The sequence below is a fragment of the Stigmatopora argus genome, chromosome 9 (assembly GCF_051989625.1).
Source record: "Stigmatopora argus isolate UIUO_Sarg chromosome 9, RoL_Sarg_1.0, whole genome shotgun sequence".
Taxonomy (NCBI): domain Eukaryota; kingdom Metazoa; phylum Chordata; class Actinopteri; order Syngnathiformes; family Syngnathidae; genus Stigmatopora; species Stigmatopora argus.
The window spans coordinates 19,595,244-19,618,192 of record NC_135395.1 but is presented as its reverse complement, the minus strand read 5'-3'; the positions used below and the strand labels follow the sequence as shown (position 1 = coordinate 19,618,192).

The following is a 22,949-nucleotide window of genomic DNA, read 5'->3' as shown; positions in this document are numbered from 1 at the left end:
AAAAACAAGTGTAATGTCACACCTCCAAATAATTTCTTTTAAATATACGAGCTCAACTATTACGCTTGTCCGTAAACAAAATTGGCCACATTGATTGGGTCTCATTCCGCACTGCCTCATGGGTAAACATGTCTGCGCCCGGTTTGACAATCGGGAAAATCCAAATGTCACGTTGAGTGTCCCATCTCGTACCAGTCGCATTCGGAGGTTTTCAGCTAACCTGGACCATGTTGGAAACCGTGGCCCATAAGACCACTTCCCGTGAGTCGATCGCCGACTCGCTTGCAAAGAACTTCGACAAACTCCCCGAGCTCGACCAGAAGTTCTTCATGTACGGGCCAGTGTACCTGGGCGTAAACGGGGGATTCGCAGGTCTGATCGCCAACAGCCTGTACCGACGGGCCTTGAACGTCACACAGGCGTTCATCAGCTCCAGCCTGCCGATGGCCGTGCTGCCCTTTATGACGACCTACGTCCTTTACAACGCCACGGTGTCGAGCCCTCTGCTGTCCGGGGATCTCCACTGTCCCACTTGCGTGCTCATACGAGGCGGGCTGGTCGGCGTGATCGGCGGGGCTTTGTACCCCATCGCCCTCGCCTTACCTGCCAATATGGGCCTCGCGTCCATGTACAGCACGGCGCCCATGCCGGAGAAAGGGAACGTTCTCCGGTTCTGGATGGACCTCTCCAAGCCGATCTTCAGGAAGATGAGGGCAGTCATGCTCCTTCAAGCTATCTTCGGTACTTTCCTGGCTTCAAGGCATTATGAAGGCTACACCAAATTAGCCAAGATCACCTTTGGTCGTCACGCAGAAGAACGCAATCACTAAAATGTGCACGAATATGTTGTCTAAACTGTCCTGTGAATAGAAGGAAAAAAATCAAGACATTTATATTGTGAATCAAGTAACAATGGTTGCCCTTCAGCATACAGTACATTTGAAACGTTGTCTTGAGAATAAAGAGCAGAAAGAGCTGAACATGGCTTACTTTATTCAAAGTTTGAAGGAACACACATTTGAAGGTGGAATCTTACTTAAGAGGTTTCGCTGAACCGAAATAACAAAGGAAACCGCTCGCTGTTAGGATGCAGTGATGTTGCGTTGGTGATTGTCATCGAAATCACAAGAGAAATGGAATCAAAAGTATGGTCATCTTAGTTTGGACACCACTTTTGTGGCAGTCCTAACCAATTTTGTAAGGTACGAGAAGCAGAATTCTTTTTTTTTTTTTGATGAAGAGAAAAATGTTCATCTTAGGAAAAAATATTGACATCAAGCTATTGCAACGAAGCAGGTGGGGTTGGAATACTTCTTTTGCTACCCTGGTTGCGCTCACTTCCCTTTTGGGACAACAACAAAAAAAGGCTCAAAAAGCATGAGCAAAAAGGTCCAAAACAATTACACCTCAGCTAAGATGGACCTGAATTTTCATCACAATTGGTTAATTCCTATGGCAAAAATTCCCCTCATGACTTATAACATAGCTTCACTACAGCTTGCATTTAAAAAAAAAAAAATCGATTCTGCGATATTCCGTTGCACGATTCTCATATCGTGATCTTTCCCCACGTGTGTTTTTGGTGGAAATAAACTGGTGTCCCCACTTCCAATCGCGTCCGCTAGTCGACAGCAGTCAGTCGCCGTGCCCTGACATGTAGCCATCGTGCATGGACATACGAGGGCGCAGTTTCCCCACCTTAAGTCCCGAATTCGAACCGTAGCTTGCAGTACGGAGTACTAGTCGAGCCCAGGTGAAATTGGGCATGCCCCTTCAAGACATGGTCCAAAATACCACGCCATTTAACTTCATATTTACCAAAGCAAAAGTACAATTCAAACAATACATCTGTCAAGCACAGAAATCTCCATAAATATAATCCGACAACTGAACATCAGTCGAGAGAAAAGACTTCCTGAGGAGCAGAAAGACGAGGGATGAAGTACATCGTAGATATCCAACGATCATGGCACGACAGGAGTAAACACTTTTTCCGACGGCACGTTGAGGGACATACCGTCATAAATAACGAAAGAAAAAAATAAATACACATTTCCAGTTATTCTCCCAAAAGAACATTTCAGCAGACACGGATGTTTCGCGCGTAGAACCCACCGTGCACGCTTGTTAAAATACTTCCCAATCTTCGCCGTAAATTCCTCCACTAGAGCGGCGCGACAGTATAAAAGGTGGCGCTCAATAACGGGCTAGCCAGCGCCCTTCACGTGGCGGAAAGTTTTGTTACGGTATGTTTCTACGCAGAGGAATTGGGCGACTAAAACAGCTAACGAGGCTTTGAACCTAAAGGAGAGAGAAAAAGAGAAAGCGATCAAGTGGTTTTCCCTGTAAATGTACTCTCGGTGCTCGTAAACGTCGCCGAGTAAATGCACGTCCTCGCTGCGTCGTCGTTGTCGTTTGTTCAGTAGCGTCATTGTTTTCACATCTTTGTTTGATGAATCCTGTTCATCCTCCCTCTTATTATTATTATTATTATTATTATTGTTTTTTTTTTTTTTTAACCCTATTGGTTCCCTTGTAGGAAACACCTAAGTACCAGCTTGGTTCCTTCACAGTTCGTTCTAGTGCAATGAGAACATGGCCTCGACTCCTCAAGTCTTCCCCAGAACGTTTGACCTGCCAGGGAGAGAAGAAAGATATTTAGTGACAAATTCACGTTCCAAAGCGGATTTTGATTCATTTATGTATTTTTTTTAAGGATTCGCACATGGTGGCCTAATGGAAAAGTGCCTCGCAGTTCTGAGGTCCTGGGTTCGATCCCAAGTCGGTCCTCACCGTGTGGCGTTTGCATGTTCTCTCCCCAATGAATGAAGGGATTTGCCTATTTGTAGCTGTATCTTTCGACCGTTGTATATTTATTTGAATTGGAAGTAGTATTGTTATGTTCTGCAACTTTGGTGTTCCCCAAATGCCTTTTGCTTCCCATTTGTCCCGTTCAGGCATGAAACCCCAAATTGAAGTGGACCTGAACAATCCCAATAGCGCACGTTTGGGTTTAACGTCATTCTAGCGGCGCATTTTGTTTTAGCCAGCGCCACTTTCTTACCTGAGAGCTTTCCACCTGTCTTTTTCCACCTGGTTCTCTGGACTCTCACTCTCATAGGACGCAAGGTAGAGTCCTGGGGAGAAAGATTTTTTTTCTTTTTTTCTCCTTAAAGCAAAAGACTTTGATTTGGCTCACCTGAACAACTGAAAGATATCCTATCCCAAGTTCCTTTGCACTTACCGTCCTCGCTGAAGATGGGAGCCGTGTGGAGGTAGTGTAGGATGGCTTGATCTTCCTCAAACGGACACTCCACCTGCTTCCAGATGATGAATTCCCCCACTTGCCTGCCCAACTCCAGAAATTTCTGAAGTTTGAGTTTGATTTATTTCATAAGGGACAGCACATATTAATGAACATATGTATATGTAAACATGTAAGATTGGAGCCGAGGGCTAATTTCCATCTTTAGTCCCTTGTGTAGGTTGAAAATCAACGATGACATATACTAGACTAGACTAGACACACACACACACGCAAGCACGCGCACATACGCACACACACACACACACGCGCACACCCAAACACGCACGTACGTTTATCACTCTTTTTCAAGGGAACTACACAGTCACCTCTAAAGCCAGCCCTTGTTAATGTGTTGGATTATTTTTTCTGTGCAAACTCCTGCAGTGGAGGAGGAGCTTTGTGTTGGAAGATTTTGTAAACTAAGGTGGCATCAGCATATTTAACAGGATTGTTCCAGTTCAGGCGTTTGTGTTTTTTTTTTTTAATTTTTTATATTTGACAGTGGTGGTGCGTTTTTGACTTTCTGTCCAATACTTTCAAAGCTTCCTTAGAAATGGTTTCAATTGGTTTTGGTGTCGTTTTGCGGGACGATGAATTATCGGCAGCTTATTTTCGGAAACGTGCCGTTTTATTTCTTCTTCTCGGGGGGGCGGCGTCGAGAAGGAGGGCTCACCTCGAAGTTCACGTGGCCATTCGGGAGTCGATTGGCGCATCCTTCGTTCAGAAAGTAAATATCTTTGATGAGCAAGCTGAAGAAGGGGATGACGATCTGAGGAGGGGAAGAAAGCCGAGGCCATGATAAAGAAAAAAACATTTCCTTATACGCAGCCAAGTATGATGACAATAAAGGCTTTTGATTGATTTTTTTAGAAGAGGCCACTCGGAGGGAGGCCCACCTTTTCTCTGTTGCTATTGGCCGTCTGAGAGCGATGGGCGGCACCCCTCAGGGCTGTCCGGTAGTTGTAGAAGTTTCCCGTGGGGTCCATCTGGTGCTGTTAGCAAAAGCGCAACGCTGTCAATTTTGCTTCCAGACTCGTGTCCACTTTACATTTCATTCATTTTTCAACATCGATGGTCCTTGGATGGCGGGGGTACCGGAGGCCACCCCGCCCGGCCGATTTTGGGCAAAAGGCAAATTACACCCCGGACCGGTCGCCAGTCAGTCGGAGAGACAAACAGCATGCCCGCTCGCAATCGGGCCCGCGCCGCGAGTAGCCGAGACGGGCAAAAGAACCGCCGCGCCGTCGGGTTGCAATTTAATCGGGTTTCAAGGTGTGAACGCCTATAACATTGTGAAATAAATAGGATAAATAAAAACAAAAATAATAATTGATTTTTTTGTATAGAATAGTGAGAGAGAAAAAAATTCCCAGAAGAGGCAGCCATTTTGAAATACTTGTCCTATTTCAGGCAATCAGATGCCAGTATCCCACCCTTCAAGACTAAACATTGAGCAATGAGATTTTGAAATAGCTGTATTTTGCCTTCATCTGTTGATAAAACCTCCATGAGAACAAATTGATATGATGAATATAGGCCAGAGCGTTTGAAATTTTAAGACGGTGGCGTGCCTTGAGATTTGTTTTTGTTTTTTCACTGCAAAAAGTGCACCTCAGCTGAAGAAGGCTTTTTTTGCGCTCACCTCCAAAATGAAGAATTTGGCCGTCTTGGCCTTGCCCCAGGTCTTCTTCAGTCTCGACACGGGACTCATATTCATACCGGCTGAGGAGGAGACCTCTTTTAACGTTCTGAAATTCAAGTGAGCCTAAGGACGGACGGACGGACGGAGGCACTCACAGATGATGGCCATGAGCGAGTTGAAGTTCCCGATGTTGAAACACTCTCTGGCGACGTCGATAAAAAACTCGATAACCAGGGCTCTCTGTTTCTTTTTGGCAGGCTGCAAAAGACAATGGGGTCAAATGGCTTTCCTCTTCACAAATATAATTGGACTGCAAAAGAAAGAGAAAGGAACCTAACATCATTATTATTACGTCCCATCCACGCTGCTTAATGTTCAAAACAAGTGCGTGTACAAAAAGCAACCACCGCCAGAGGGAATTGTCGATGGGTAACAATTTTACTGCTATCCATTCACCTCAGTGCGTGTGGCAATTACCGTATTTTCTGGCATATTATAAGCCGCAACTTTAAAATGGCCTTAAAATGGTTGAATGTTACAATCTTCCTCGTATAAGATGCCCCCTACTTCACAATTTTCACCCCCATATTCATGGTTTTAATAGGGAGAGTTACACATGACAAATCATGGCATGGGGTATTTCTCAGATACTTTATGAATCGAAAGGATCGTCTGGTGGATTTCTGAAAGGGTGTTGCTTGCACGTAGACAAATTCAAAAAGAATTGAAAAAAAATAAATACATCGAATGACATTTATGGGGAATATTATTGTCATGGATGGAGAAATCCCCCAAGTCACTCACCATGCAGATCTCAGTGGCCACCAGGTAACACAACCTGTTGAACCACCTGACGTAGGCCTCCAGGTTGGAGGTTTTCTTCTTCTGGTCCCCGAAGCACGGCTGTTGCTGCAAGCAAATCCAAATGAATGAAAAGCTTCCCTAGGGAGTTTCTTTAATGGTAATTAACTTCCCGTCCACCAGAACAACCCGATCGATAGCGTGAGGGAGGGAAGACGCTTCGGAGACAAGCCTAGGCCAGAAAGCTCGGCACTGACATTTATTGGTTCAACACAGCAACAAAAATGTCGGTCGACACCGACGATTGTATATGGATGCATTTGTTTTCAGAAAGAAAAATATGTCATATTAAAAAAGAAATTAAAAATCCGCAATCTTACAAAAAAAAACATTCCTGTCAAAACATACCCGGGTTCCATCAAGGGGATCCTTCTGAACAAAAGCTTGGACAAACTCCTCCGGTCCAATGTGACTCAAATGTTCCTAAAAAAAAAATAAAAGACATTAGTAATCATAATGCATTCATTTTCTATACATCAGCCAATAGGGGAGGTGCTAACAACGCGTTGACAAAACTGACAGGAATTATGTTTGCTCAAAAGGGATGCAATATTCTCCTCTCTAACCGCTAACCACTCTGGCAATGTTTCACCTATTCTCATCTACTGAGATAATATTTATTGTCAGTATCTTATTGACCGATCGTCATCTCACGCCACCTTCAAAATAAAAGCGACATTGCCAACTTGTTATTATGTTCTACAGCGTGGGAAGTCCCCAGGAAATAGTACGTACAGATCATCATTGCCATGTCAAGTGTGAATGCGGGGGTCTTTGTTTCTTGCACGTGTGTGTGTGTGTGTATGTAGGCGGAGTGTGAAGCTGTCAGATCCTATGCACTCACTGCAGTTTATTCGCGTAGTTTGCCGCCTGGAGGGTCTGACTGACTGAATTTGTGCGGTGATGTCAGGCCTCCCTCAGACAAGGGTACACGCGCTTTGGCAAATACAAGCACCCACGCCACATACATGTGACCACATCGACAGACACATGCACACACACACACACACACACACACACACACACACACACACACACACACTAAATAAAGAATCCCAAAATTACCACTGAAAAATCCCAACCCTTTCACTTTTTGCCCACCCCTACCTACTCATAAAACCATCTGGAAGCTTGAGCAACCTTGGACTTGTGGCTTTAATCTCCCGCCTGCCCTTTCCCGACGACACTCGACTGTCCCCCCCCCCACCGTAGTCCCTCTTTTCCGCCTCCCGTCGTTCCCCTCTCACCAGTTCCACGTGCGTGAGCTGCTGCGCCAGGGTGTAAGGGTCGTTGCAGATGGAGAGCATGTCCTTCTGGATGGGCGGGGGCTTGGTCTTGAAGGCCACCAGCTTGTCGGAGACGTAGGAAGCGTTCGGGGAGACCTTGACGATGCTCTCCTCCCCCTGACTCATGAAGGTCAGCCTCTGGTTCAGCTTCTGCAGCACTTGGTTTAAGTTTTTCCAATAGGCCTGCGCGGACAAATCAAAGGCGGAGTCTGTCAGTACGTCTTAATTGAGGACAAGGAACCTTTAGCCAAACTCAGTTTGGTTGGCGGGCCATATTAACGCCAATTCCATCTCTTTTGGGCTAAAAAAAACATTATTTTTGGCCCCAAAAGTTCACTTACTGGCCTCCATAGGACACCAGGGGAGGAAGAAAAAAAACAAATTTCACTGCAGATAGGAAATTGCGCAATGCGAAATCGCCCAATCATACGACTCACAATTCTGCTTTTAAGTCGAGTGGTTTTTTTACAGTATGAATGAGCTGCAAATTGCCTGCCACGCACAACAATCTGGATCGGACAAGCTAGCCGGCCAATTAGCAATTGAATAAGAACAATTCTGTCCCGTGCACTCCCAAAGAGATTGCACCCTGACGCTCGCCCGGAACACCCATGCCAAAAACCGGCCCTGGATGTAACATTTGCTATATTTTGAGAAACTGCCATGCGTTTGATGTCTCCCTCGCTGATGTAACGAGGAATAGTTGGGCTTTGTTCCTCCCTCGGAATTCTGGCCTCAGAGGCCGTGCGTAGGGTCAGTATGCCTCACAGAAATAAAAGAATCCCCCCCCCCCCGCACTTGCACGCCATCCATAAATAGCAGCACATTCATCACTGCCTGCCCTTCCCTCAAATTCTACTTCCTCCTCGTCCACCTTTCCCCTTTTGTGGGTCGCCCCTCCGTAACCCCCATCCCCCCCATCCGTGGTCCATTCTCCCCGCAGGCCAGACGAAGAAGCGCGTCTGTCAACGTCCTCTCTCTCTCGGCTGCGATTGTGTAACGGCGCTGTGGCGACTCGACCTCACGCTGACACAGCAGTGGTGATGTGGCAAAATTTTAATTCCCCATCACTCCATTCCTCAATCGAGCCATGGCGTAAATGTGTTACTTTGACTTGGAAACGTCTCCGCATTGGAAATAATGGGGTCACGGAATGCCTCCGCGGGAAAATCTTATGCATGGATACCAAAAGAAATGTCCATTTAGAAAACGTCAAATCTCAATAGTGCTCTTGCGGCATCCTAGATTTCATTTTTGAAATGACAGTAAACCCCTCGAATATCGCGGTTATTGAAAAGCAGACACGGCCGCAAAGTGAAGAAATCCTGACCTCATCGCACGGAGCCATCCGGTGGATGATGTCTTTGAGGAGTCCCACCATCCTCTCCTCCCTAAAGTCCGACGGGAAGGTCTCGGTCCACTCGGTGAGCAGCCGCAGGATCTTGGGAGCGAACTTACGCACTCGGGCCTGTGGAACGGGATGACAACGGTCCCCGGGCGGGTCACGCATCCCCGTGAGCAAGCCCTGGTGTCCCGTGCGCTACCGACCGTATCCAGTGGGCTCTGGTCCAAATGCTGCTGCTGGATGCACAGCTCGCACACCCGGGCCAACAACTCCGGAGGAGGGATGAACAGACGGGCGCTCAGCAGGAAGGTAAACACGTAGGCTTTCTGTCAAAGGACGGAAGGACGCGTCATTTTGCCGCCCCGCCGACGGGACCCAAACATTTCGTCGCTCGAGTTCAAGTGACAATGTGGTGGGCAGTGAGGAGGGGGTGGACAAAGGTGGACAAAAGTGGAAATGGGGACAAATCAAGATACTTTGTATCCCAAAAGGTTAGCCGTATATCGTTTTAACAGACAGAGGTGGGAATATTATTCATAATTTCGCCTTGATAGCACGCTCCATTTTTTTCACATTTGTAATATCAGCCTCCGCTTCATTTTGCATGTAAACAATTTGCCTCCATCTGGTGCACGTCACGCCGGTATTGTACAGAAATAAATCACCCAATACCCCGCCCGTGGTGCACGCTTGGTGTCACCCGGCTTGTCGGGTTAGCGAGCGGATCGGGGGCGGGGGGGGATTGTAGCTAAGACGAAAGGTCACGTCTAGTGGCCTTTACCTCAGGGTAGTAATCAGCGGTGGGCACCAGGTTCTGAATGAGCGTCTCCAGCGAGGCCGAGCCGATGGGGGGTCCGTCGGCCAGGCAAGCCACGGGCCCCCGGCCCTCCCGCCCCGCCTCTTCCTCCTCGGCCTCGGCTTCGGCCTCGGCGCGGGCCAGGTGGGGGCTGAAGCCACTGGGGGTGGTGAACATGGTGCCGGGGCACGCAGTCTGGGGCATTCCTGGCTAGAAAAAAAGAGAAAAAAGCACAAAAAAATGCAATAAGCCCAAAGAAGGACAAGACGAGTCGTCATTGGGGGACACGGGACAGGGGACAAGGGACGCCCCCCACCCCAGCAGCTGCGCCGTCTCCCACATGACATAAGAGCCAATGAAAATATGGGTCACTCCGTCGCCAAGGAAACCAGCTGTAAGGAGTGCGCGGCCTCCATTTGCGCCCTGAATGAAAGCATCGGGGTGACGTTTTTTTTTAAAAATTCAATGTCTTACGACTGCAAGAGTGTGGAGTTAGAGAGAGATCGATAGCAAGAGATACATAAATAGGCAGAGATAGAGACAGAAAGAGATAAAGGGAGATAGATCGCGAGAGAGAGAGAGAGAGAGAGAGGTGTGTGCCCAGGTAGTAAGCAAACAGATGGTCTTCCGTTAGCCTCAAGGTATAAAAGTTCTCCGAAACAAAACAGGCTGAGAGAGAAATCTCAAGTAGAAGAAGCGTTCACTGGATAACGAACGGGCAGTAGGCCCGTGCGTGACACTATGTACGATAGGCAAACGGTGATGATGCGGCCACGCTTCCTTCCATTCCGTCCCGGGCGCCCGGGGTGAAAGGTCAAGCGCTCGCTGGCGTAGAGAAGTTCCCGTGAGAATGGCTCAATGGCTCAATCTCTCTTTGTTCTGCGTGGCCCGGCCCGGCCCGGCCCGACAAGCCATTTTCCTCCACTGGAGCACTTCTTCATGCATGTGTACACACACACCTCAGCCCAAACACATACAGACAGGCCAACAAAAGGGGAAGGCTGGGGGATGGGTGGGCTTTTTAAAAGCTGCCACAACTTGGTCTCTTGTATGTTGGGATTTTAAAAAAAATAAATTTAAAAAAATGACCTACCTGGCCCTAGCTTCTGGAATGCCTTTAAAAAAAACATTTTGCAGAGAAGTGAATAGAATAGGAGGATGCGACAGTTTGTTTATTTTATTTCGGGGTGTTTGTAAGTGTTTGCAGTTGAAACTTTTTTTAAAAAGTAGATTTTCAAACTCCACACAGGTAGAGTGACCTGGATTTGAACCCAGGACCCTAGAACTGCGAGTCCGACGCGCTAACCACTCATCGGCCGGGCGGTGCGAAACGGGAGAAAAATAGGAAATTGAGCAAAGCGAAAGCACGGCATTCCCCAAATCCCAAAATTGTGGACGGTATGAATGAGCTAGAAAATGGCAGCGAGCGCCTGCCTGATCCTCGAGCCCTGGTCTAGTGACTAGACACACCTGCGTTTTAGTCACTTCGACTCGACTCTAGTCGAAGTGACTAAAACGCAGGTGTGTCGTCACGGTTTTGATCAAACAATGTCTTTAAAGCTGGAGCTAGCTGTCAGACAGCTTGACAGCATACTTTTCTCCTTTCGTTTCCTAGTTTGTGAAACCAGTTTCACTGCATATCATACCCGAGTACGTGTCGACATATGAGTAGAGTGTGAAAAAGTTTTGGAGAAAAAAAAGCCGACTTAGGTGGCTTTAGAATCGGATTTTCGTCATTCGGGGCAAAAGCTAAAGGTTGGACGGCAGATTTTTGCTCAGAAATACTCCCTTTTTTAAGGCTACATACTACAGTATCAGGTTGATCTACAATTTGGGGAATCTTGGGAAAAGAATGTCAAGGCCATTACACAAAAGAGGCCGGCCTATCAGTAGTCTTTTAGTCACAAAATTGAATCATGGAAAAACATTTCTCATTATTCCGTATTTTCTCACATATAAGGCGCACCCTTAAAATGGCCTTAAAATCGTACAATTCTACAAATTCTCGTATATAAGACGCCCCCCGACTCATAAGTTTCACCTTCATATTCATGGTTTTAATAGGGAGTACAAATGTGCTACTTTGAAGAGAAAACCTTAAGAAAATCATGGCACATGGTTTTTCTGAGACAATCCAGAGGATGGTCTGCTGGATTGCGCATTCCAAAAGTGTGTTGCCTGCACATAGACACATTCAAAAAGGATGTCATGTGAGCAGTACAACCAGGAAGTGTCTCCGTGGAAGTCTAGTTTTCACCAAGTCTACGGTAAACTAGGGTAAGATGGCGGCACCCTGAGCGAGCAATGGTAGGCACAAGTGTGTTTTTTCACGTTTGATGCATATTTTCTAGAATTTCATTCAATGACATCAAAATACATTTTGTTTAGCATTTTATCCTTTTAATCTTTCTCTATTTTGAAATAAATGACCGTATCGGCCGCATTGTCTTGTCATGGCGCTTTGGCTTTGTCACTGCAGTTTAATTTGTGCGCATATTAGCTGTAGCCTCGATTCAGTCATTATTTTTGGAGCCACAAATACGGCTTATATGCGAGATATCATGCGGTACATGAGATTAAAATGAGAGGTGAAGGAAGGCTTCATTTTAAACATTTTATGTCAGCCGTCATTTAAAGAATCGATGGGGTCAGAAAATCAAATATGACGAAATCACTCTGGTTTCAAAATACCAAACAAAAAACAGGATTTTTTTTTTCTGCACGATTGTCACGTGACTAAATTCTCAGTCTTCTCACACATGTAGACAAGAAGTCAAAAAAAGAGGAAATAACTCTTATTGATTGCATACGGCTTTCCTGAAATAGGTTTCTCGAAACAACACAGTGACAGACACCGTCGGCTGTGCAAATGATTTCCCAAGAAACTCCATGACATCATTTCGATCATTTTTACCACAATGACCGTTACTTAAATATCAATAATATTAAATACAATTACCGAGTGTATATATAGCAATATACAAAAACAATACAACAATCGTCTTCAAGTGTACTATTGGGATTAATGGCGATCATTTGGCCAGATAGGAGGCCATACGGAGCTCTAAATCCAGTCAACATTATCTTGTAGACTTTAGCGCCCCAAAATGTACGGCCTGAACGTTGGTGTACACTTGCAAAACTAAACAACAACCCCCCCATATGTTAACCCAGCCCCCGACCATGGTGTGCGTTTGTATGTGTGTCTGTTTGAGGCGCTGCGAACGCCACAAACAAACGACTTCATTGTGCCTCGGAGGAAGAAAAAAAATACACTGGCATGCTCCCTTGCACCCACACGCCAGCCAAACACGAGATTGAGTTACCGCAGAATCCTTGCAGCCCCGCCCCCTCACCCATTCCCTACCCGCGATATGGCATGACACAATATTAGGGCATCATAATGATCAGCAAGATTGATGTGCTTCTAGGCAGGTTGGCGTGTCCAATAGGCATCGTCCGACTGCAAAGACCGCTGGGAATTTTCTCCCGCGCTCATTTGACCCATCCTCATTCTTGTGCGACTTTGGACAGTTGTTTGCATGCATGAGGGTGGGTGCGTGTGTGTGTGTGTGTGTGTGTGTGTGTGTGTGTGTGTGTTTGCGTGTGAGGGCTTGAAAAAAACGGGCTGAAAGACTCGGGATTGTAACTTCATCACTTATACCTTTGCTGCGTCTGTGCTAGCATCTGCACTACTATTTAGCAATAGACAAGGAAGGTGATTTATCACGATGCTAAGGCGGGCTTCGGGTATTAGAGGCAAGCCGACATAAAGCCAGTACATGAAAGTCTTCTTTGTGTAAGTTTAACTCAGAGAGGACAATGTGAGCCCCATTCGGATGATCCCCATTCACCAAAAAAATGATTGAAATGCTGTCATGTATACCTCTGACGGGCTGCTGTTTGACTTTTGCAAAGAAAGACGGTGTGAAAAGGGGTTACAAAGCACGCCATATCATGTGTCCAGACGTGGTGGAAGCAATGCGATGGCATTGGCATCAGGTATCCAATCCGGGTGTTTAACTAGCGCACGTTTCAAATGACCGTGTTCGATCGAGGTGCCGTAAAAAACACTTTCAAAACAAATTGAGAAAGAGAAATCCGTGTGACATAGAATTGAATTCATAGCCTTTAGTGTCATTATACAAGCACAATGAGAAGTAAGGCTCCACCATGAATATGTAGTCATAAAAAAGATTTATATACAATAAAAATAGAGCGAGGTAAAAAAAAGGACTAAAGTGGTTAGCGGCACGTGAGGTAGCTACGGTGTTTTAGTGCAAGGTCAAAATTGAATACCCATAGTATACAGATAAGGCACAAATACGGCATTAAAATCGGTATCGACTATCATCTTTTCTCGCACATACGCCGGGCTGAAGTCAAATGCACTGAAAAGAGCGATAAAAGGAATGTACATCTTTTGGATGCAATCCAATTCCATTGCCTTTCTCCACCCAGACCATCCATGTGTGTGTCGTTCGCCATGTGGCAGCACTGGTCGTTCCCACTGTGTGTGTGCGTGTGCGAGAGAAGCGTTTCCATGGAGTCAAGGTTCCTGTTGGGAGGTAATTAGATGCCTGTTGAATTCCCTACTGTGGCGCTCCCTGTATTCCTGCAAAATTCCTTCTTATTCCCGTTTTATCTCACTAGCACATAGCCACGCACATCATTATTTTGACACAGCGACTCTTCTCATTAGGTTGTGCCGTGCCGGTCAGGCGCACCAAAAAAAAAAAGACTGGTTTTCCTCTCTCATCCATCCAAAAACGTCCAAGGACGCTCCAACCACTGCACGGAAAAACTGCGATCCGCCAAAATGGCCCAATCGAATATGTTTTTTTGCTATTCATTCAATTCATTCCGCTTCCCCTCACAAATGTCGGAGGGTGTCGGAGCCCGCCGGAACAAGCCATCGTGCGCGTACCTGGGCGGAGTGCGACATTAGCACAGCGTGCACGTTTTCCAGGATGTCGGAGGAAGGCCGTGTACCCAGAGGAAAGCGGCACAGGCACGAGGAGAACATGCAAAGTTCACACTGGGAGCCCGGTATCGAACCTCGGATCTCAGAACGGGGAGGCAGACGTGCTAACGAAAATGCACATGGGGCAATTTGCGTTTTACTTGCCAATGTAGTATTTGGTTTTTGGGGGACTTATGCAACTTCCCCAGCGGAGACCTCCTGAAAAGATTTCACTTCCTGTCTGACACGTACTATTTGGACGGCTCAAGTATTGCTCCACTTGACCATGACGTCTACAACAAGTGAAAAGGACTGTCTTTATACATCAACTCCTTCATTTCCCGTCCTGGTTATCCTCACGAGGGTGCGCCGGACGGAGCCTATCCCGGCCGGCCAACTGTCGGCAGAATTGGGTGGACAGCCTGACTTGGTTTGCCAGCCAATCGCAGAGCACCAGGAGACAAACCGCCAATGGCACTCGTATCTAAGGGCAATTTCCAGTGTTGGGCCAGCCTAGCGTGCGTATTTTTGGATGCGAACCCTCGATCTCAGAAGCGTGAAACAGGCGCGCAAACCACTCTTCCACTGTTTTCACAGCAGAGCAGGTGAGTTGCGCATCCAAGCCTCAACGGACAGAGAATGGGCCGTCTTTTCAGCACATTCTGTACTTATCAATATTACATGAACACCACTCTGCTAGCAAACAGAGAGCGCAGCGCAGCGCATTGCATTTTCTCTCCATTCATGGAGAAATGAAAGGAGAGTTCCCGAGGGGTGCGTGCCATCTAATCTACCACAACAAATTGCGCAACAATGTCCAATTTGACTGGAAGCCGCCTCTATTCAACAATACAGTAGAGGAAAATGGAACCAATCATATTCTCTTTCCTAGCCTTTACGCTTTTAGGGCCACCGCAGTTGGCGGGCGGGGGTCCCAGACTTTTGAACGGCCTTGAATCCATCAACAGTGGCTGAAATCAACTCCCGAGGCCCGCTCAAGAGGAATGAGATGTTGCCGGGCCGGCGTCCCAAACGGGAGCCCGAACGTGACGCCGGGGCGTGGGAAGGGCACGCACGCGCCAGCGGCTGGTCTGGTAATATGGGCAATCCCCCCCCCCCGAGTAAGCTTCCTCTCCACCTAACTGCTTTGCGACGGCGAGCCCCTCGTCTGGCCTGGCCTGGCCTCACGTTGGTGCACCTTGCGCTAAGCTGCCCGAGACAGATAACAAATCCTTCTTTAGCTCGCTTTCCCAAGCCGCTACATCAGTCAGCCTGCAGCAACAACAACAACAAAAATCATAAAAAAATTGCGGTCGGTCGTGATTTCGATTTGTTTTCCTTGCAAATATGGTACGGAAGCATTTTATTGCTACAACAACAAAAAATCTGTTCCCTATTATAAATTGATGTCTTCATGTAATGTAACACACATACGGCACATGAGTGAATACAATGTATCTATTCATTCATACATGCATTCTTTTTCAATTCCGATTATCCGCGGGGGTGCTGGAGCCTATCCCAACTAACGACAGGCAGTAGATTTCCCATCAGTGACCTGAATTGCAAGGAAATGCTATGTTTTGATTTGATTCATTTTGCTGGAGTCAGCAAAGAAGCTTATCAAATTTCAAACCTTTACATCAGTTTCTGCCAGTGACCTGAAGCGGAAGATATTGTTCCATTTTCATATTAGTTATCTATTTATTCAACTCATCATGCTGCATTAAGACCAGCACATGTGAAACGTGAAATGTATCCTTACTTTTATTTTTCTGGCCTGGTCGAAAGAGATAAGGGATGGATGCACTTGCATATGTGTTTGACTGTGGTTCCATTTTTCTTAACCTTATATATAAACATAAAACCTTATACACATATGGCTTATTTAGATACGCGCACGCGCACGCGCACACGCACACACACGGAACAAGGTTTGTAGTACTGGATCTCATGACACTGCAGGTGCAATGTTGTGGCCATTATTAATTCAGTATAGTAGAGTTTGCATATTGAGCGTCAACTGGCCAATGCAAAAATACATAAATAAATAAAAGAAGGTTGGCACCTAGTTAAATGGCCAATCCATCTTGGTGAATAAAGCATCCAAAAGCGTACCGTCGCACTGTCAGTTGGTCGCCAAATTCAGATGTAGGGGCTCCCTCTCGTACGGCGTCAAGACGCCAAAACACTCACTAGAATACATACTTGCGCCTAATACTATTTAAGTGTACATTATAGTCAGGTGTTTTAGCACAGCGGACGTCACGATTACTATTCTTCAGCCTTCATAAGAAACCGAGGGCGTTCCGAGAACACGATCATCGTGGAAGGGTGTCCTTACCGGCACTACACCGCAATGTCCATTCTTGATCCGACGTGTAGCTCTCCACAAAAAAGCAAAACCAAATCAACGCCAGTGGACTTCCAGAGATCCGTCCAGGTGATTGACGATCCCGGAGACGAAAAGACTATGTCGCGTTCCTCACGGGCAAGCGTGCGTGATGGATGTAGGAGGAGAAAATGTCCCTCCTGGAGGCGAGGAGCGAACGGACGCCGTGTCGAGGTCGTGGCTCCTCCAAAGGCGTGGCGAAACGTCCTGAGAGAGAAGAGACGCGAGCGGAGACGAGACGAGACGAGACGAGGCGGAGGTTAATCAACACGTCCTCGCAGTGCAGGAGGAGAGAAAAGCGCTCCCTACTCGACATTTACCGGGAATCACACCAGCCACATCCGCTCTACAATTTCAAAATAAAAGTCTATACCGTGGAATTCGTAACAACTAAACTACGGCACTTTTCTTGAACCTTTTGGGCGGAGACAGCCAGAAACAATTCATTCATTTCCCGAATCGCGTTATTCTCACTTGAACGAATATAGTTTGTTTTTGATTTTTTAAAAATGTGCCTCCCAAAAATGCAACTTATACTCCAGTCTCACTTATATTTCTCTTTTATTGTGCATTTTTTGGCGAGTGCGACTTATAGTAAAAAAATGCAAGCTTTTATCTGCATTTTTCCCCCCTATTGCATAAAATGTCTTCCCTATGATCCACGTCACAAGCATATTGTTTGTCCTCTTCACTGGGAAATCTGTCATTGAGATGAAAAACCTGTTTTTAAAAGGACCTAGCAGACGCAAAATAAAAAAAAATAATAATAAGTCCTAAATAAAAAGGCTGGTTGAATTGTTTCTCGATATGAGAGCACAGCTCGGGTGTTGGAACAGTACATATCTGTGAAGGCTCTTTCACACTTACAAAGCGTGAGTGCTTGTTTGCTCTTTTCCATTTTGTCTTCCCTTTTCCCAAGTACATCGGAAACGGCTAGAATATCACACCCGCATTACACCTTTTTAGAAGCGGCTGAGTGGCGCTTCTACGGGAGGAAACTAAACAGCACATCTGCCTCAGTTCTGGTATCCAGAGTTCAATCCCCTGTGAGTACGTGGGTTGCTTCCTGCGTGGGTCTTCTCCGGGTACCCTCCCACACCCCCAAAACATGCATTCTAGGCAAATGTAGCACTACAAATTGTCCCCAGGTATGAGTGAATGTTTTCAGCCTTACCTGCAATTGGCTGGCAAGCGATTCAAGGCGTGCCGCAGTTAGCTGGGATGGGCTCCGACACCCCCGCCACCTCTGTCAGGATAAACGGTACAGAAAAATGAATGAATACAGATATATAAATGAACTTTTACTAAATGGCTATGAGTGGGAGTGCAAGTCCAAATGATGTTTGAGCCTCTATCAGTGGTTTTCTCTCCTTCTGTTAGCCTCCCTGACTGGATTCGATTTTTGGTTTTTTTACCATCCCTGCATCTATTTTCTATGACTCCCCGTTAGGCCCCGGCACGCCTCACACAAATGTGCTCCACTCAAAGTCCACTCAAAATGATGCGAGATTGCAATTCCACGTTTGAATTGCCTCCGAAAGGCAAAGACGTGAGGTGTCAGTCAAACCGGGATTCCCGCGCCAAGTGGCAAAACCTTTCAAAGATCTTCTGTTCATCCAGCGTGACTTCCGCCCGACACTTGACAAGACGGAAGGAATGAAAAGAAATGCTAAAAAAAAAAAAAACAGCTTGGCTGCAAACACCACTTAAACATGAGAGCGAGGAACTATGTAGGCCACTTGTTTGGAGCACGGGAAGGCCAAAGAAGAAACCCGCCACCCGCTCGGTCTGGATTGCCACCCTGGGTCGCTGGCCTTTTGTTCCCCGAGGCGCGTCTGTGTCGTCGACGGTCTCGGCCCGCCGTCCTCCTTTTCAAAAGGACCAGGGATGAACTGCCAATGGGACAAAACCAAATGGGAAACGGGAGTTGCCCGCCTGACACTTGGGACGGACGGAGAAGACCTTACGGAAACCACGACAACAGCCACCGAAGTCAAAAGATTTTCCGGGTTCCAACGTAGGGCCCGAGGGCCTGAAAACGGCCCGCTAGAGGGGTCGATCCGGTCCGCCAGGTCCTTCTGCCACTTTGTAGCCCATTCGTACAGAATCGAACACGTTTTTTGTGTTTTTTTCGACGAGGACACGCAGAATTTTGTGTCCATGGAGATGCAATCGCGTTATTTTTCTGAGCGTCTACTCTGCTGGGCAGCAAATTGCTGATGGTTGAAGCTTTGAGGAAAAATTCCGCTGGCTTTGTGCGTAAATTAGCATTTGGCGCTATCTGCCGTAATTCTCTCCCGTCCGCAAGCCAAAGTAAGACGTGAGCCGTGGAGCTCCCTCCCTCTCTCCCTCTCTCCCTCCCTCCCTCCTAATGAGGATCCCTGGCCGGACCCGATTAGCCCCAAACATTAGCCCGTGACATCACGCTCGGCTGCGCGCCGCTTTCCCTCCCGACGGAGGCGGTGAGCTGACATCATCCCGATGGTAGCTGAGTCACTTAGCATTACAATGGCTAATGTCTAATCATCTGACTGTTCTTGTCCTGTAATGACTGGGAAATCAAGCACGCTCTTCAAATAGTGATCCTTTATCATTTATTAAGCCCCCCTTGCCCCCACCTGAGCAGAAGCGTGATGACTGACTGCTGCTCTGTCAATACACACATCAGCTCTTCATTTGATAAAAAAGATACAAAATTCTGCTTAAATATAAAAATATAAGTTGTGTGTTTCCTTTTTTTGCCCTGCCCTCCCTTGTGTGTAGGTGTACACCTACGTATATTGTATACATTGTTGTAGTAAGCTGGGATAGGCTCCAGCACCCCCCACGTGTCTGGTGAGGTATGGAAGAATAAAGGAATGAAGGTTGTCCTTTGCCTTTACGCCACAGTCACCTTTCAAGAGAAATGCGTGCCTTTCTTCCATTCTCCTTTCAGGTACGTACATAAGAGAAAGCGTCTCTCTCATCCCGTCGTTGCGTTCACACCGGCCCTCGGCTCGGCCGTCCTCACGGCGCTATGAGGACGGATGGACGGACACACACAGACACACACATTTGCAGCATCAGGGCAATCCGAGAATAATGGAGTGTGACATCACCTCATGGGACAAAAGCCACAAAGTGCGGGCATACACACACACACACACACACACACACAGACACAGCGATAAAGAGAGTCAGTGGAGCCTAATGACTTCCTGGGGGTTTTACCTCAGGGTCAGCCCGTGGACGAGGCCAGCAACTCAAGTCGTTGTTTCCCGGGTGCCCGTTCGGACTCCCGTTGACTCCTTTCTGTTTGCTCCGTACTGTTAGGAAACATACGCAAAGTCCGGAGGGCATCCAGGCCAGGTGTTGGTGATCATGAAACAAGAATCATAAGGATGGGCCAAATAGTGACTGCATGTAGGCATTCCGTGTTTTCACCTTTTGTAGTATCTGAATTGACGGGGTGCGTCTTTCTACTTTTGCTTGATTTTAAAATGAAAATCCACATGTTCAAGTGTGTGTTTGTTCGTCTGTTCTATCATCCTAGAAATCAAGAAAAAAAACATTCACGTTAAGTCACACCAGTCCAGCCAAATGATGAAAAAATTGCGACTTACAGTCTAGAGAATACGGCACATTATTTTCTTTATGCCATAAAGTCTAAAGTAACCCTAAGCCTAAGGCTATTGTCATTGCAGATATTCAACGATACCCTATGAGAGCAACACTTGAATAAAACTGTGTGTGTGCGATGCTTCAATTTTCCAGCCAGGCTTCTGCAGAGAAATATTTTTGTGACGCATTGTGTAAGACACGACGCAGAGTAAATAAGATTTGGTAAGCTCAGCGTAGGAGGAAAAAGGAAGACGCGCATCCACAAGCTATAGAAAAGGCCACCAGCCAGCTCCCACTTTTACGGCTTCCGTACTCGGTTATATAACGGCACGGATCTGACAACTATAGAAAACATACAGCAGCAATACATGCGGACGTGGAGCTTGCACAAAGGGGATTGATTTTGTCTTTGAAGATTCCAGCCCACCCACACGTGCTACCTACCGATGGGTCAGAAGAGCTTATCTAATACGTAGAGTGCTGCAACCCACACATGCCGCCATGTGCACAAAGAAGATGACATTAGCATCGGCGAGTGTGCATCACCGGAGCGCCGAGTACACGCGGGCGGGCGGGCGGGCGGGCGGGCGCCAATGTGCCAGCAAATGAGAAGGCTAACCATCGTAGACAGCTGTGACAATATATCAAAACGGTGATATATGGCGATCATTGTAGATACTACGATAGCGGATTTTCTCGCGCATACGCCGTATTTGTCGCTCAAAAAATTGATCACTGAATCGAGGCGGTGAGAAAATACGCTAAGTCATCTAACAATGTCGTTTCTTTCAATCATTTTTTGTCAAACTCGCCGTGCAATAATGATTTGAGGAGCGCCATCTCATTTCTGAATGTTTTACTCATTTCTGATATTGCTGTTGTCCCGTGTTAGCATGTGAATAGGAGCAAAACCATTATAATGGGAACACGAGAAGCGTGTTTTCCTGTAAATAACGAACCGTGCAAATTGTGTATTTGAATTGAATTATACGAGGGAAATTGTAAAATGCAATGATTTTAAGGGGTACGGCTAATACGCCAGAAAATACGGTATGTGATTGTGAAGCATACATCAACAGAAATACTAAACAAATGGGTAGGTTTTTTTTCCCCCGGCTGGAACATTTCTTTATTAGCCGCCGGCGTACCGAAAAAGTGTGACCACCCCTGCCGTAACCGTAAAGATGAGCGAGGGTGACCCTGTTGATCAGATTTGGCATCGCTCAACACGCAAGTTCATGAATAAATAAGAGGCGATCAAGAGAAAATGGCCTTGACTGGACTAAAATACAAGGTTAACGTAGACTTCTCATACGGTACTGTATTGTGGTTCTTTCTGGGAGACGATCTTATTTTTCCTGCGTTTCTATCTACATTTGAGCTCCCTTAATGTCCTCCCATCACTCCCAAAAAGCTTTTAATGGCGCATCCCTCAAAGGCTTCGTGCGGATGCCGTTAATGGACAGTTGAGAAAAATGGCTCCAATGAAATGTGGGCCACGGGACTTTCTTTTTAGAATGACAGAAAAATGGTGGATGGATGGATGGATGGATGGGAGAGAAATGGCGTTACGACCCTGGAGCAAAAGCTCCGGCCGGGCCCGTCCTTTTCCTCCTTCCACGTTTTGGAAAATGCTCTTTCAAATGACTTTTGGGCCACGTGGAAGCTTGCTAAAAATGAAAGCTTTACTTTTAAGCCAATGGAAAGCTTTCCGCGAGTGTCCTATTTAGCCCGAGCGCTTTCTTTTCCCACAGAGGGAAATAACGGCATATTCCGCATTGGATGGCTCTACGCTTTTGTCCTTCCCCCTCTTCCTTTGTCTACTCCACTTTACGGCCACGTCGGAGAAGGCTTCCTGCCCCCCCGCCCCCGTCTGGAGTTTGATTTAATGGTCAGACAATGACTACACGACTCATCTTTAACCGACGCCGCCCGAGAAGCATTGGAAGTCCGTGTCATCTGGCTAATTGATTTCTCCGGTCGGAATAAGATCCCTGGGAATTGGGGGGGTGCCTCTCCTTAATGAGGCTTCTTATGATACAGGAAAAGCAATTAAGAGGATTCCTTTCCAGCGAGCGGCAGGGGAGCAAAGTCAATAGCTCCTAAAATTTTCATTTTTCTTGTCTTCTTTACAATTACTGAACACAAAAAAATGGCAAAAAGAACTACACCTGCGGCCCAGTGGATGTGGAGTTAGCGCGTCGGGCTCACCGTTCCGGAGTCTTGGGTTCGAATCCAGGCGGGTCCAGCCGCTTGTCTCTTCGTGCCCTGGCATTGGCTGGCCAGCAATCAGTCAGCTGCGATAGGCTCCGGCACCCCCCGTGACCCTAGTGAGGATAAAGCGGATCAGAAAATGAATGAATGACTGAATGAATGAACGATACATACTGTAAGTCATGCTAGCAAAGTGCTGACCATGGCTAATGAAGGAATCATATGTACTGTCATTTCTTCTTTTGCTAGCGATTGTACCAAAACTTTAAAAAAAAAAGCAATAAAACAGAATTCAGTCACCAGGGAAACTGAGAAGAGTACATGCGGTACTCTAGGAATATGGCCGACTGCCTCAGAATATTGTCGGCGTCTGTCTCAGGTTTCAAAGAGCGGCAGGTTGGTTGCTAGGTTTTTGCTTCAAAGAAATTGTTTCCATGGTAATTTTGGCCTGCTGATATCATAAATAGCCAGAGCCGCCATTGCCCCAAAAATGGAACATTGACACAACTAGCACGACGAGGAAAGAGCCGCCTCGCTCGCCGC

General features: G+C 46.7%; 2 protein-coding genes across 5 annotated transcripts; one reads left to right on the top strand and one right to left on the bottom strand.

Annotated features, from left to right (window-relative positions):
* The first annotated feature begins 100 nt into the window (after positions 1–100).
* Positions 101–980, top strand: tmem126a (transmembrane protein 126A). Its single transcript, XM_077609549.1, has one exon. It carries the CDS (start codon positions 228–230, stop codon positions 828–830), a length of 603 nt encoding a protein of 200 aa, XP_077465675.1. The 5' UTR covers positions 101–227; the 3' UTR covers positions 831–980.
* On the bottom strand, positions 977–18,929 carry LOC144082395 (ras-GEF domain-containing family member 1C-like). 4 transcript variants are annotated; one of them, XM_077609545.1, is made up of 15 exons: positions 17,767–18,929; positions 16,545–16,799; positions 9,223–9,447; positions 8,645–8,767; positions 8,427–8,564; positions 7,058–7,279; positions 6,159–6,233; positions 5,754–5,858; positions 5,105–5,207; positions 4,950–5,029; positions 4,204–4,299; positions 3,981–4,076; positions 3,245–3,368; positions 3,065–3,137; positions 977–2,634 (listed from the first exon to the last, which is right to left on the bottom strand). In XM_077609545.1, exons 3-15 carry the CDS (start codon positions 9,439–9,441, stop codon positions 2,610–2,612), a joined length of 1,479 nt encoding a protein of 492 aa, XP_077465671.1. In that variant the 5' UTR covers positions 9,442–9,447; positions 16,545–16,799; positions 17,767–18,929; the 3' UTR covers positions 977–2,609. The 4 variants fall into 4 exon arrangements, 3 of the variants coding, with proteins under 3 accessions (XP_077465671.1, XP_077465670.1, XP_077465672.1); XM_077609544.1 differs by lacking the exon at positions 17,767–18,929 and having other exon boundaries at positions 16,545–16,923; XM_077609546.1 differs by lacking the exon at positions 17,767–18,929 and having other exon boundaries at positions 9,223–9,443; positions 16,545–16,923.
* Positions 18,930–22,949: the final 4,020 nt, after the last annotated feature.